The 15,434-nt window shown below is 36.6% G+C and overlaps 3 protein-coding genes across 3 annotated transcripts; 1 reads left to right on the top strand and 2 right to left on the bottom strand.

Annotated features, from left to right (window-relative positions):
* Window positions 1-280: 280 nt before the first annotated feature.
* Window positions 281-1,670, top strand: LOC125212153. The gene is made up of 2 exons (XM_048112235.1): window positions 281-543; window positions 760-1,670. Exons 1-2 carry the CDS (start codon window positions 318-320, stop codon window positions 1,557-1,559), a joined length of 1,026 nt encoding a protein of 341 aa, XP_047968192.1. The 5' UTR covers window positions 281-317; the 3' UTR covers window positions 1,560-1,670.
* A 1,589-nt stretch (window positions 1,671-3,259) lies between these two features.
* On the bottom strand, window positions 3,260-7,001 carry LOC125212152 (receptor-like protein kinase THESEUS 1). The gene is made up of 3 exons (XM_048112234.1): window positions 4,443-7,001; window positions 3,739-4,028; window positions 3,260-3,665 (listed from the first exon to the last, which is right to left on the bottom strand). Exon 1 carries the CDS (start codon window positions 6,996-6,998, stop codon window positions 4,557-4,559), a length of 2,442 nt encoding a protein of 813 aa, XP_047968191.1. The 5' UTR covers window positions 6,999-7,001; the 3' UTR covers window positions 3,260-3,665; window positions 3,739-4,028; window positions 4,443-4,556.
* A 6,594-nt stretch (window positions 7,002-13,595) lies between these two features.
* LOC125212154 lies at window positions 13,596-15,434 on the bottom strand. Its single transcript, XM_048112236.1, has 2 exons — window positions 14,679-15,434; window positions 13,596-14,169 (listed from the first exon to the last, which is right to left on the bottom strand). The coding sequence occupies exons 1-2, from the start codon at window positions 15,203-15,205 to the stop codon at window positions 13,791-13,793; spliced, it is 906 nt and encodes a 301-aa protein (XP_047968193.1). The 5' UTR covers window positions 15,206-15,434; the 3' UTR covers window positions 13,596-13,790.

Genomic DNA, 15,434 nt, shown 5'->3' with positions numbered 1-15,434 from the left:
AAGATTCTTCTTGCTATACATTAAACTAAAGAATAATGAATTCTATATTTTTAACTTATATACAACTGACTTTTCAGACAACGACTTTTTATGTCCAAGTTGTGGCATAGTCAATTCTTGCCAAAACCATAAGCTAAAAGTCAACTCTGTGAAAACATAACATGTACCTTTGGGTTTAACTTACTTAATCAATGCATCACCCATGATTTACAAATTGCAATTGGGCATTAAGAAAAAAAAAATAGACATCTCAATCTAGTTATAAAGCAGTAGCATGGGATGTCCGAAACCTCATCAACTCACTCTAAACTAAAATCATGAAACTCACCCTCTCCAAATGTGTGTTCATCATTCTTTTGATACATGCATCTCACGTTTGTGCAGTGTATGAAGAGACAGTGGTGTGCACCAACAAAAAGAGCCCATGCTATCTCAACAAAATAAGCTGCCCCAAGCAATGCCCCACCAGAAAGCCCAAGGATCCCAAGGCGAAAGCGTGCTACATCAACTGCGAATCTCCAATCTGCAAGGCCGAATGCAGACGTAAGTTTTCACATTAGTGCCTGTTTAGTAGGCATATTAAGATAACTCAAGATAATTAGAGTAAGATTTGCTTTAAGATAAAGATGGGCTTTTAGTGCCTAACATGGGCCTCATCTTATCTACCAAACAGTCAAATAAGCACATATAACTTATATATCTTGGCCTTATCACCCTGTTTTTTCAACTAATTAACTAAACTAGTTGAGGTCTTTTCAGACAGGAAGCCTAGCTGCAACGGCGTTGGAGCAGCATGCTATGATCCGCGTTTCATTGGCGCAGACGGCTCTGTTTTCTACTTCCACGGAAAGAGCAGCGAGCACTTCACCTTGGTCTCAGACACCAACCTGCAGATCAACGCCCGCTTCATAGGCCATCGCCCTGCAGGAAGGAGCCGAGACTACACATGGATCCAATCACTAGGGATTCTCTTCGGGTCCCACAGCCTAACCGTGGAGGCCACTAAAGCGGAGAAATGGGACAGCAGCATAGACCACTTAAAATTCATGTACAATGGCGATGAGGTCGCCTTGCCCCAAGGCTTCCTGTCTTCGTGGAAGTCTGAAGGGGGCGAGGCGACGCTGGAGAGGGTAGCGAGCGCAAACAGCGCGATCATATCCATCCCGGGGATCGTGGAGATTGGGGTGAATGCAGTCCCTATCACAAGAGAAGATGACAGGATTCATAACTATCAGATACCCGCTAATGACTGCATTGCACATCTGGAGGTGCAGTTTAGGTTTATGGATCTGTCGGGGGAGGTCGAGGGCGTCCTTGGCCGGACTTATAGGCCGGACTACGAGAGCCATGCTAGGCTAGGTATTGCAATGCCGGTGGTGGGAGGGGAGGATAAATACAGAACTACATCTCTTCTTGCACCAGACTGCAAAAAATGTGTGTTTTCTTCGATCAACAACGGGGGTGGAGAGCCGGTCCGAGCCTCGATTAACTATGGAAATGGAAGGATGGACTGCTCTGATAGATTCTCTGCTGGAAATGGGATTGCCTGCAAGAAATGATCTAGTATAAGATGAATGTTTGTGTTTTCATTACTATTAATTAAGCTGCTTTCTTTCTTTATGAAATTTGTTTTGTTGTTTTTTTTAATAAAAAATGGACCGTTTTCAATAGGGATGAGAGTTATTCTAACTTGATTCGAAATTGTTTTTATCCTATTTTACCAAAAAAAATCTATGAAATTCTGGTCAATTGCAAATTCGCGTTGGTTTTATGCTCTCCACAGCTAATCACTTGTCGGGGGAATTGTTCACATAGATATAAGTGGATGATAAATATAACTTTGGATTTAGTTGATGGTAAATATATACTCCCTCTTTCCCATTAGAAATGAAACGTTTTCCTTTTTAGGTTGTCCCATTAGAAATGAAATGTTTCCTAAAATAGAAACAACACTTTCTCTACTTTTTCTTCTCTCTTACTTTACTCTCTCTTCATTAACTCACAAAACACCACTGCATAAAATCTTGTGCCGAAAAGCAAATATTGCATATTTATTGGGACGGAGGGAGTATTATACTAGTAAAATAGTAAAATTTATTATTTATTTTAAATTATGAAAATGGATTACTAGTGTATATAAGAATTAATGGTTTTATATATAAGTATATTTCAAATTCATACTCCTTGCGTTCCATAGTAATGGAGACGTTTCTTTTCGGCACGGAGATTAAGAAAAATTGTGTTAGTTGAGTTAATAAAGAGAGAATAAAGTGGAAAATGAAAAAGGCAGAGAGATGAACAGAGAAAAAAGTAAGAGAGAGTAAAGTAGGTGTAGAAAAAAAATATTGACTTTTATTAAAAAAAGAAATGACTATATTATTATGGAACGTACCAAAATAGTAAAATGACTTTATTATAATGGAACGGAGGAGTAATATTTTATGAAAGTGCTTGTGATCCAGTTGTTAAGCTGGTGGTCAATACCTTGTCAATGAGCAAGGAAGAACACTATCGATAATTTATTTAAATATTATATATGTGAGAATAGGTTCAATCGTTTCACAATTTATGGACAAATTGACCGATTTCACTGGTTCAAAATGGCACATCATGCCACTGATTTTTATACCATATTTACAAGCAACCAACCAACTTAACCCAACTAATTACTTTTTCAATAATAAATTAGTTTTATTCCTTTCACATGACCAATATTTATCTAACCGAATCATATATTTTTCGGATGATTTATCAGTGACCACCCTATTATATACTCCTCTGTCCTGTTATTGAAACATTTTTCCTTTTAAATTGTCCCATTAAAAATAAAACATTTTCTTAAATGAAATACCATCATGTCTACTTTTTTCATCTTTCTTACTTTATTCTTTTTTTATTAATTCATAAAACAACAATACATAAAACCTCATGTCGAAAAGCAAATGTTTCATATTTAATAGGATGGAGGAAGTATTTATTTTTATTATTATAATTTGAAATATTTTATTATTGTAAATAAATGAAAAGAAAAACAATAAATGACAATCTAAGAATACGATATGATGGTTTCAATAAGGTACCTTACCTACTCACCCCTACTTCTACCGGTGAATGCCTAGGAATTACTGACTATCGTCTTTTGCAAATATTATTTTCTTTACTTATACTTATTTTTTATATTTAATTTTTTTTATTCTGTTTTGATATCAGCAGTCGATATTTTGTTAAATTGTTCATCTCTTAATACAAAAATCGAAAGTTGTGAAACCATCCAACCGCATGTTTCAGAATCAATAACAATAATATGAGCGATCACATAATAGGAAAGCAGCTGATGCAACTTATTTATTTGCCAACATACATAAAAGAAGCTCACTAATTTGGTTCTTGCTTCAGCAGAAAAGCTTCGAGTTCCTTGATGAAAGCGATTCCAGTCGTCACCGTTTCCCCTGGAGGCGCATTCGTCTCTTGGCGTTCAGTCTCATAATCGACTGTGGCATCAACTAGAGTTTCCGAATCACCAGTTGCAGTGAGCTGGAACGTGTTTTTGTAGTAGGTGAAGCCTAGGCCAAGGCGACCCCCCTCGATCACTTGCAGCCCAATCCGATGCACACTCTCATCGAGTTCCACTATTTCTTCCTTCTGGTAGCTCATATTTGGCACACCTAAAAACATCCTCAGCTTCAGATCCTTACACAAAATGATCAAGATTCATTCTTTTAAGTATATGTAACTCACCAGTGCCAAATTTGAAGTGGTAAACCGTGCCCAGGCGGCCGTCTCCCTGCAACATCTCGCCCTCCGTCACTAAATTGGGGATGAGAATCGGAAGAAGAGCGCTCAGGTCGTTCACCAGAGCCCCCCATAGGAGATCAATTCCCACAGAAACCTTAACTTGCCCCTTTTCTTCCCTTTTCATTGCCTTTTTTTCCTTCTAACAAAGGATTTGTTGACCTTTGGCAGATATAAACAAGAGAAAAGCATCTTTATGTCTGAGAAGATGCCTATTGTCTTGTCTGACCTACAGACTATTGGTGGATTTTTTACTTTTTTAAAGCTTTTCACTATTGAATATATAATGCTAGAGTCCAAGTGGGAGAAACTCCAAATCAACAACTCCATATTACATAAATCCAGCTCTTTTACTTATATTTAATTTTTATCAGTGTCTTCAAAAGTTTATGCTTTATACTAATTCATTTAAACAACAAACAAAAGGGGGGATTTCTGCAGAACTTACAATATGATTGTAGAAACAAATGGATTAATCCAATTAAATATAGGGATACATTTCATTGGGATATATGCAAAAGCAACATGGATTTGCTTTGCTTTGCCCCCACCAAACTATAGTCTATATACTATACATACACTCATGTTTGTATTTGTATTATTAGGGGAAAAATAAGGAAATTCAAACAATAGAATGAATAGCAAATCACCTTTGTATACTCAGAGTCATGTAAAATCTGTAGCTCATCTTTGAATCCGAAAGTCGAGTCCAGTCAGAATGACCGATCACAGAGATGCAAAATCAAATCGAGATTTTCCATTGTTCACCTGCCACGAGGATTCACTAGCTGAGAGAAAACCGCACTGGTGGCTGCATCGTCGTCTGTTCCTGAGTTAACTCCATCTATCATGCTCACGCTGTTGTCAAATGGCTCCAGCGGCGTTAAGGCAATGCCAGGGATATGGTTTGTGCTATTATCATCCGGCTCCATAAGGGCGGATGTCGTCTCCTCCAGCTGGAGAGCATACTCCAAGTTCCACAAAACATCTCCCATGGAAGGCCTATCGACACCGTGCTCAGCCAGGCATTTTTCTGCCGTCTCACCGAATTTCTTGAGAGAAGCACTGTTTACCTTCCCTACAAGATTCTTGTCCATGATATGGTCCAGCATTCCCTTCTTTTGCCAGGTCATCGCCCACTCGGCAATATTCACTTGCTCTCGAGGAAGAACCGGGTTGAGGGCTGGTCTCGTGCAAAGCACCTCCATGAGAACCACGCCAAATGAGTAGACGTCTGATTTCTCAGTGAGCTGTTGCCTCCTGAAGTACTCGGGATCAAGGTATCCGAAGCTACCTTTGACAGCTGTGCTCACGTGTGTCTGATCAATGGCTGGTCCGGCTTTAGACAGACCAAAATCGGCCACCTTTGCAACGAAATTCTCATCTAGGAGTATATTGGTTGTTTTCACATCTCGATGAATGATGCTCTGTGCCGCTCCAGTGTGGAGGTAATGAAGCCCCCTAGCTGCACCGATGCATATTTCCAGACGCAGTTTCCAGGAAAGGGGTGGAAGATCTGTTCCGTAGAGATGGCTCCGGAGAGGCCCGTTAGCCATGTATTCATACACTAAAATCATCTCAGACCGCTCATCGCAGTAGCCAATAAGTGACACAAGGTGACGATGGCGGAGCTTGGACAACATTTCAATCTCAGTTCGAAATTCAGCAATACCTTGCTCGGATCTCGGATTCCCTCTCTTGACAGCCACCCTAGTTCCATCCTCCAGAGTTCCTTTGTACACCCTACCAAAACCACCAACACCGAGTAGCATGCCTTCATCAAATTTATTAGTTGCATCCATTATTTCTTGAAACGTGAAGAACCGGCCAAGACTGGAGGAACCTAACGAGATGCAACTGGCTGTACCACTCTTCTGAGAAACAGTAGACATTTTTGTCATGGTCAAAGAGTTTCCATACATGGGCAGAGGAAGCCACGAACTTCCCTGGTTGGCTTCCTTCGACCTACGAGCCACCAAGCAGAAGCAACACAATCCACAAAGGATTAATGCAACCACAGCACCAACCACAGAGCCGATTATGGTACCGGTTTTATGCTTTTTGGGAGGCAGCACGAGGAGAGTATCCACGGGCAAGCTTCCAGTCAAGCTTTTGGCTTCATTGCTGATTTTCATGACTTCAAGACCATTCAATATGGCATTTGGAAAATCAGCATTAATGTCAGGACCAATGCTTAATGTGAGAGTATCCGAATCTGCAGGAACTTTGGAGACAAAATCTGTGTAATATGGCACATCCAAGTTGCCAGCTTTATTCGATAGATCCAGACTCCCAACAGCAATATCAGTATTGATGTATAGGTTAAATATCAGGCTATTCAGAGATTTACTCACAATGTCACAGAAATGCACCCGCAAGAAATACGAGAAACTGGGATCAACTTGGAGGACCCATGTAATGTTAAAGTTCACATTAGACACGCTCGCATCTCCCATGGTCTGAGCAGTAGCATAGACATAATTAGGAGCTATCTCGGGTGCAACAGCATCACCATATTTTATATTCAAAGGGTCGACAGAAACATTTGAGGCAGAGCTGTTCACATGGAGATACTTGCCATCATTCTCCCAAGTTCTCCTCAAAGTGTCATTCTGAGCAGTAATCAGAGGACCGCCCATATTTAGCCGATAGATGGTCTCCAAAGCCAGCCCAGAAAGGCCATCAAACTGACCATATGGCGCGACAGACGCCTGGTCAGGAATCAAGCTGTCCGGAACAGACACGACCTCAATGGCATTGACAAAGGCCACAGAGCCATTCGCAGGAATGAACGTGACCAGCAAGCTGTTTGAAGTCACATTAACTGCATACTCTTTGAAGAGATATGAACCCTTGTAGGTATCGAAACTGAAGTTATGCAACAGCACAAAATCCTCAGTCACAACAGTGATGGAAGCAGAAGTCAGATTTTGACCGGGAAGAGGGTAAAAGTGGAGGCGAACCCAGTGTCGACCCTGTCGCTTTATATCGAATCTGTACGAGGCCGTGCTCCTGAAGACTCGAGCCGACTGATAAATAGGGAAGGGAGCAGTGGAGTTGGAGGTGACAACAAAAGAATCCCCACGGCTTTTCAAAGCAACGGAGGATTGAACTGAATCAGGAACATATGTTTGGCCAAGAAAGATCACATTTTGTGAGGATCCACAGGCAAGCAAGTAGTTATTAGCAGGTGTGAATGCAGCCATTGACACACTTTTTGAAGCAGTGAGTGGTGCTTCTTTCTGGTGCGAAATGCACCAGCTCTTTCCAGGCTGTTGATTAGGCTGTCAATTTACAGAGGGAAAAAGAGAAGTTTAAAAATAATGGATAAATAATTTTAGGTCCTACAAAAGAAATGGAGCTTGAGTAAAATCAATCTCTGCAACTGCAATTTGCAAACAGCTGTTGTCAATATAAATAACATGGGCATATTTTCTGCACTCTGGACTCTTGCCTGTCGGAATAATGAGAGAGGAAGAGAACTGGGAATTATTGCAATCTATGCTAGCAAAATAAAATAAAAAATTTTGTGGTTGTAATTTAAGTTTCTTATATTTTTAACATTAAATAGTTATTTTGATTTAAATTTCTTGTATTTTTGGTGAGAGAATCCCTAAATATGGCCATTTGTTGTAGTTGAGTGAATTGCGATTTTAGTGCTTTATTCAAAAGAAAATTGTTTTGGATAAATGTTTATTTTGTCTATTAGAATATTGACATGGTAGCCGAACTACTACATGGCAATGAAATTTTGAAAAATGTAAGTTTGCTCAATTTTATCTCATAATTTTTGGACATTTACTCGATTATGTTGTAGGATATTGTTCTAATTGTTTTTTAGGACAAAATCAAGTAAATATCGTAGTAAGTAAGATACAAATCCCAGTAACAGTTGCAAATAACACCTCATACAACATCGATATGTAAGTTAAACTATAACGACAATATGTGATTGCAAAAAAAATAAATTTGTGGGACATTTTATTCCCGAAAATTAACAGCTATACTAAATGGTGAATGATATTTTTATAGTAAACGCTTCAAACGATAGAACAAAATCGACTATTTACTCAATAGTTTATGTATGAACAAAATCGATCATGTCACATGTGTCGCTTAGCAAATTAACAAAATAAATCGCGATAGATGGTCAAAATTTGGTGATTATGGTCTGTCCAACACATCTGAAAAAAAATCACAAAGTCTGATACCATTGTGCAATTATCCCATATTTCTCCTTTCCGGTTTAAAACACATTGCTACAATGTCATTTCGAACTAAATTAGACGTTCTCATTTTCCCAAAGCTGATTTGTCCATGTATTTGAAACTGACTATCACGTGAGCGTAAAATTTGCCTAAAGAGGAGAAGGATGAGATACTTGTAAAAATCTCAAATAATTTATTTTTTAGATTTTGAAAAGTAAAAATCTCAAACTTTGTAATTTATTTTTTAGATTTTGAAAAGTGTAACACTGACAAGAATTTATCATTTTTTGTAAATTACTCCCTCCGTCCCAGATAATTCGACTCAGTATTCTATTTCGGGTTGTCCCACATAATTTGTCCCACTTCACTTTTACCATTTTTGGTAGTGGATCCCATATTCCACTAACTCATTCCTACTCACATTTTATTATAAAACTAATACTTTAAAAGTAGGACTCACATCCCACCAACTTTTTCAACTCACTTTTCATTAGATTTCTTAAAACCCGTGCCGGGTCAAAGTGTCCCAAATTATCTGGGACGGATGGAGTATGTGACAGTCCCGGATCTGCAATGGCTTTTTCATGATTTACAAATTGTTCAGTTAATCATTGTTTATAATTCAAATTTAAACACTAGAAGCGAACCAATCGAATTGATGTGCCGGTATCATTACAACCCATTAGAAGCAGTTATAGTTCGGAATGGGATCCCCTGCTGTGCAAAATGCCACAGCAGGGAATGTTGTGGTGATCTACACCATTGATTAATCTCACACACTTGTATTATTATTTTTCATTTCAAGAATGAATGGTTTGATATGGCATAGCATCCCCTGCCGTGGCATTTTGCAAAGCAGGGGGATCTCAACCCTTACAGTTCGGAATGGCTAAACTGATTAGGAAAATAACAAAATTATGATGTTATGATTTGAACCGTTCGTCCTTGAGCTAAACTACGAAAATAACTAAGTTATAATGCTATGATTTGAACCATTCATCCTTTGAATAATTCATATACAATACACATATTGCACGTGATATGTGGTGTTTATAAGAAACACAATATATATGAGAGATACCATCATAACTTATACACGCGGTTTGCGTATATCATTATAAGCTACTCCTCATTAACAACTAAACGATTATTAACGCAATTTACGCATTGACGTTATACTAAAATTTAATCAACATGGATGACATTAAAGAACTCAATTATTTGACCAAATCCTGCATAAAATTATTACCGCAATTAACGCTCTTCTTTTGATTTTTTTCTTCATTTTATTCTATGTGCATTTAAAATTTCTCGTGGAACAAGCTGTATGATTTATGATTTCTTAAACAGCAGTATTCAGTATCCATTTATTCATTTATCAGAATCATGTCAATTGGACCACTCCAGACTCCAGCAAGGTTCGGGTAAATCCTATTCAAATTGCGGACTAATCTAGTTATATTTTATCGGGTTATAAATATTTAATTATGATTTTAAAAGTTCGGATTTCGAGCTAGCCCAATAGAGTAGTGGACTAATTGGACGACTACTGAAAAAATTAATAAAAGATTAGTCCATTACATAATGATGAAAATGAATCATATTTATAGGTTGTAAAACAATTAATTATGATAATTTTGAGATACATACTTAAAATCGAACATGATTAAATGCTAATTTAAGATTTATGGAGTACAACTAAAATAAAATATAAAGACATTTTGAAAAAATTTAAAGCATATTTTAGAAATTAAAATATTTGTTAGATTGAATTTGAATTTTCTAATTCATTTATCTATTATTTCCCCTGGCCTTGAAAAAGTATGAACTATTTCCTTATTAGTCCGTCCTTGAAAAGTACTCTCTTCGCCCCTCAAATTTTGTTTCATTTTTCCATTTTTGTTCTTCCCACAAAATTTGTCACATTTCACTTGTTACCATTTTTAGTAGTGGACCTCATATTCCACTAACTCAATCTCACTCACATTTTATTATAAAACTAATATATAAAAATAGGACCTACTTTTATTAACGTTCTCAACTCAATTTCATTACATTTCTTAAAACACGTGTCTGGTCAAAGTGTAACAAAATTTATGGGACATAGGGAGTATTAACTTTCTAATTTTGGAATAGTGAAATACTAACACATTACTCATATACATCATTTTATTTACAACTTATATCATTACACTACACTATATGATGTGGAGCTCACTATTCATTAACACTACTTACTTTATCCTTTATTTTTCTGTCTAACATTGACAATTGTACATTAAAACTCGTCTCAAACCAAATGTTTATATTTTTGATGGACGAATGGAATATTATATTAATAAAAATCTAACATATATTTATGTTAACTAGAAAATTGAAGGTTATTTTTGTGTAGTTATTTATTTTAGGTTTGGTATGCATAAAAGCATGTTTCGAGCATGAATAAAGTCTTGCTTGTATAAAAGAACTATACAATCCACTTTTAACCAGTATTATTCTAGCAGTTTCGCACGAATAGAATCATTATGATTATTATATTGTGTTTGCTTGTACAATTATAAGATGTTTTTCCAACATAAATGTATAAGAAGCAAACAAGTACAAGTCTTTGTTTTAGTAGACCGATTGTGAGCGTCGTTCACTTTAAGATAATACGGTCAGTTCTGAACAAAGGAAAAACAGTATTTCACAACCCAGATATGCTTTGACTACCTATCTAATGGTTACAATGTCAGTCCATATATTTCTAGCCTTACTGAAATAAGATGACATCAGTATAGTATAATATTGAATGGATCTAACAACAAGACAAGCGTCACCTCTCTCTGCAGTCGGCGATGAGAATTCTCTTCCCACAATCTATGCGATTTATGTCTCCTCTTTATTCTAATCCTATGTATTTTGATAAGTGTTGCTCATCTAAAGTGTTCACAAAAAGTATATTGCATTTAGTTTATAATCACAATTCTATATAATATATATAGAGAGATAGAAGCACTGGCGGAGCCAATATAGAACATGGGGTACCATTGTACCCCAAACATTGACTCCTTAAGCATATATTGAGACAAAAATATCAATGCGGTGGTTGTGGCGCAGTGGTTGTGCGGTGGTTAAGGTAGAGACTCAAGTTCGAAACTCAGCAGACCTTTCACGAGCTATCTATATAAAATATTCACAATTAATAAAAGTCTTGAATTTTAAAGCTCTAAACCTCTGCAAATATTGCACCCCAGAATCAAAATTTCTGGATCCGCTACTGGCTACTGGATAGAAGGGGGATAAGGGAACAACGTTAGCAGCGGTCAGTTGTCCCACGCCGCCGAAGACGCCATAGGGAGGAAGAAGATGTGGTCGTGGCGGCGGATATGGAGAATAAAGTAGTAAACTATGTTTTGCCAGTGTAATCAAGGAGAAAGCTGTTCTTAAGTGAACCGGTCATATTGACGAACCAGGTTGGGTTTCTAACCAAGCTATGAGCTAAGGTTTGTTATTGGTCTGTCTCCTTATTCATTGGGCCTGATTAAACTTGGGACATGAGTTTATTTAATTGTTTCGGCCTATTCCTTTTTTATTTAAATTGTACATGAGCTAATTTTAATCGAAGGTGTGAACTTAATTTATTTAAATTTAGAACTATTAGCTACTTATTTATTTCGGGAGGGATTCCTTTTCTTAGTTGAAGACTTGAGAATTCTAAATTAGTGGGCTTGATTAATAATTTAGGTATTGGTCTCGTTTAATATTATCGCCATTTAATGATTTCTCTCTTTTCCATGCTTGTGTATCAATAACAAATTCACTAGTTCTTATCCCCTCATTTTCACTTTAATAAAAGATAATTTTCGCAGTTATAGAAATTATTTTATTTAATTCATATCTTAAAAATAGATAATTTCTTGACATTTTATTTCAAAATCTACCATTACTATTTTTATAATTTTTTGTCTTCTTCTCTCTTATTTACCTATTTTTTTTAATCACTCTCTTAATTTACAAATAGTACTCTGTGTCATTTTAAAAATTTCTATTTTTCAAAGAGGGAGGTAGTATTATCATATCAATATATAATTATAATATATTACCACTGAAGTGAAATGAATAGTTAATTTTTTTTATAGATAAGTAGAAAGGAAATTGTAGGATTTAAAATCAGAATTTTCTTATTCTTCATTATCCCTTGCAACCAAAATAGAGAGGGATAAAAAAGTAAAAAATGTGATCCGAAGATGTATACTTCCTCCATTTCACTATAGTTGAGGCGGAACTTTTGGGCACGGAGTCTAAGAAATGGATGTTGGGTGTGTTAAATAAATAGATAAAAAATAAGAGAGAGGAAAAGGTAGAGAGAATAAAGTATAAAGTGAATACAAGTAGAGAGAATAAAGTAAGAGGGAGTAAAATAAGAAAGAGAAAAAAGTTACCATATATGGAAATGACTCAACTATGAAAAAACTTCCCGAAATGAAAAAAATGACTCAACTATAGTGAGACAGAGGAGTATATATATATATATGATTGTGATCAATTGAGATTTTTTATGCTAATTGAGAAATGAGATGCAATATCAGCCACTCATTTTTATTAAATGAGTGGTCCAGATTTTTCCACATGGAAAATATCTTTAGATTAATTAATTATGAAAGGGCAGAATGGTAATATCATGGTAAATTTTATTCAATAAATATTTTTTTTTAATTTTTAATTTAAATTTTTTATTAATTTTTTTAATTTTTTTAATTTTTTTTTTAATTTTTTTATAAATTTTTTAATTTTTTTTAATTTTTTTAATTTTTATTTTTCAACTACATATACAATTCATGTCAACTACACACATATAATGTCAACTATGTGTACAATCTATGTCAACCACACACACAATTCATGTCAACTACACACATATAATGTCAACTATGTGTACAATCCATGTCAATTACATATACAATTCATGTTAACTACACAATATAATGTCAACTACATGTATAATTCATGTCAAATAGTATTTATTGAATAAAGTTGTTGACATTTGATGTGTTGTTGACATGAATTGTATATGTAGTTGGAAAAAAAAATGAAAAATAAAAAAAATGAAAAAAAAAATTTAAAAACAAATTAAAAAAAATTAAAAAAAATTAAAAAAATTTTTTTAAAAAAATTAATAAAATTAATAAAATTACAATTATGCCCTCTGTTGACATAAACTAAATGTTGTTGACATTTCACAAATATTCTGGATGAGTGGCATGAGATTGCATTTTAATTTAAGTTATAAATCTCAACCTAACAAGACCCTATATACTATATATATATATATATATATATATATATATATATTACCTATATATATATATTACCGTTTTTTCCGTTAAAATGCTATACATATTCTTCATTCTTGGCCAGTACTTGTCTTAAATATACAATGATAACATTCATCGATAACCACGGAATATTTTTATTCGAATATAATTAAATTAAATTAAAACTTGTGATCATAAAACCACAAACAAAAATCAATTATATAGACTGTGTAATAATGTTATGATGAAGATCAAAATCGTCAATTCATATGAATACTAATATAACAAGCAATGGCAAAACATTTCCTTGACCTCTTCATACCAAGATATAGAAGTAACATTTTTATTATATGAAAGAAATTTACAATTCGTAGAAGCCTGCTCTTCTCATCTGGTTTTTCCCCAGACAAGTTTAGAAGTATAAAATGAGAAAAGCAAGAAAAATACGTATTTTTCTCTTAAGTAGCTATAATTATAAAAGTATAGTAGTATCCTAATTAATAGAATGGGTATAATTGAATCTCCAATCAAGCCTAACTTCAGCGGAGCCAAGAAAATGGTGAGGTGGCTTACGGAAGGAGACGATGTGGCTGGTGACCATAAACGCCGTGACTCCTTCCGACACACTTATCTCCTCCATCTTCAGCTCTTTCAGCCTCTGCACGTACTCCTCTGCGTGAACTAGGTCCCACACCACTCCTACTCCTCCCGCCTTCAACACCCGAACCAACTCCCCCAGCACCCTCATCCTTTCTGCAGCCGCTGCTGCCGTCTTCTGCCCGAATTCCTTCCCCACTGTGTGCACGAATGCTGCGGATACTACCACGTCGAAGTAGCTGTCGCTGAACGGCAGCGTCCGTGGATCTCCCGGCCTGCATTCACATTTATTTCTCTAGTTTTATAAAATGTAAATGACAGTGAGTTAAAAAAATTACTGAAATACGATATGAATCTCATTTTTATCTATTAATATTAATTTTATAATAAAATGTTAATAGAATGATTCAGTGTAATGTGTTCTACTTACTATGGTAGGGACGGATGTAACGGTTGTGAATATTTTCGATATTGTCGTCATTATAAGTCGAGATGGCATACTTGGTAGGGGCTTCCAAACAAAGATGGACATTACGAGATACTCCCTCTGTCTCTTATTTCTATTTCAGTCTGTCCGTGAATTAGAGTTCCATTTCACTTTTACTATAAATGGTATATAGGCTTCACATTTCGTTAACTTATATCACTCACATTTCATTTAAAATTAATATATAATCATATTTCACTAACATTTTTTCATCCACTTTACTTAATACTTTTAAAACACGAGCCGGAAAGAAATTGATAATTAAAAGGACGATCAATAGAAACTAGAGATACATACCGGCAAGTGACGTATTCCTGGACGCCCTCGAGGCCAGCGGTCCTGAGCGTATGGTTAGGGACGGGAGCGCCGGTTCGGGGCGGGGTGAGGCCGACGACGCGGCCGGAGGATCCGGACTTCTTGAGCTGGAGGGCGACAGCGTTGAGGAGGATGCCGCGGCCGCAGCCGAGGTCGAGGGCGTGCCTGACGGACGACCAGTCGGGCACCGAGGAGACGATGCGCTCTGACATCTCCCAGTGGAGTGCCACGGCGGAGTAGAAGAAGTTGGCGGCGGCGAAGAGGAGGCACACGGCGGAGAGAGCCGTGACGGAGCCCGCGAACCCGGCCGCAAAGCGGGCGGCGGCGGGCCCACGCAGCAAGTGGTGGCGCTGGATGAGCAGGCAGATGGGCTCGAAGTAGAGGAGGAAGACGACGGAGAGGGCGGCGAAGCCCGCAGCGTTCATGAGGAGGAACACCGGCGTCTGCCACTCCTCCACGCCGTAGATCGCGTAGATCTGCGTCCAATCCCTGCCGCTCTTCTTCCCCATCTCACTCTCTTAACACTAACCAACACTCAATTTTAGATCTCTTTACAATCAATAAGAGAGAGAAGCCAACAGAAAAAGTTGGCACTGAATTGATGGATTCTTATAGTACTTAAAAGTGTACAATATATATACATGTGTTTTGTAGGTCTATAATAGGAGAAGAAAGGATCTTAGGAGGTTGAGTGAAATGTGTGTTGGACTCAGCTTTGATTTGGTTTTTTTTTCTTCT

This window comes from Salvia hispanica, chromosome 3, assembly GCF_023119035.1.
Source record: "Salvia hispanica cultivar TCC Black 2014 chromosome 3, UniMelb_Shisp_WGS_1.0, whole genome shotgun sequence".
Lineage (NCBI taxonomy): Eukaryota > Viridiplantae > Streptophyta > Magnoliopsida > Lamiales > Lamiaceae > Salvia > Salvia hispanica.
Note: the sequence above shows the minus strand (reverse complement) of the source record. Positions and strands in the feature narration are given on the sequence as shown.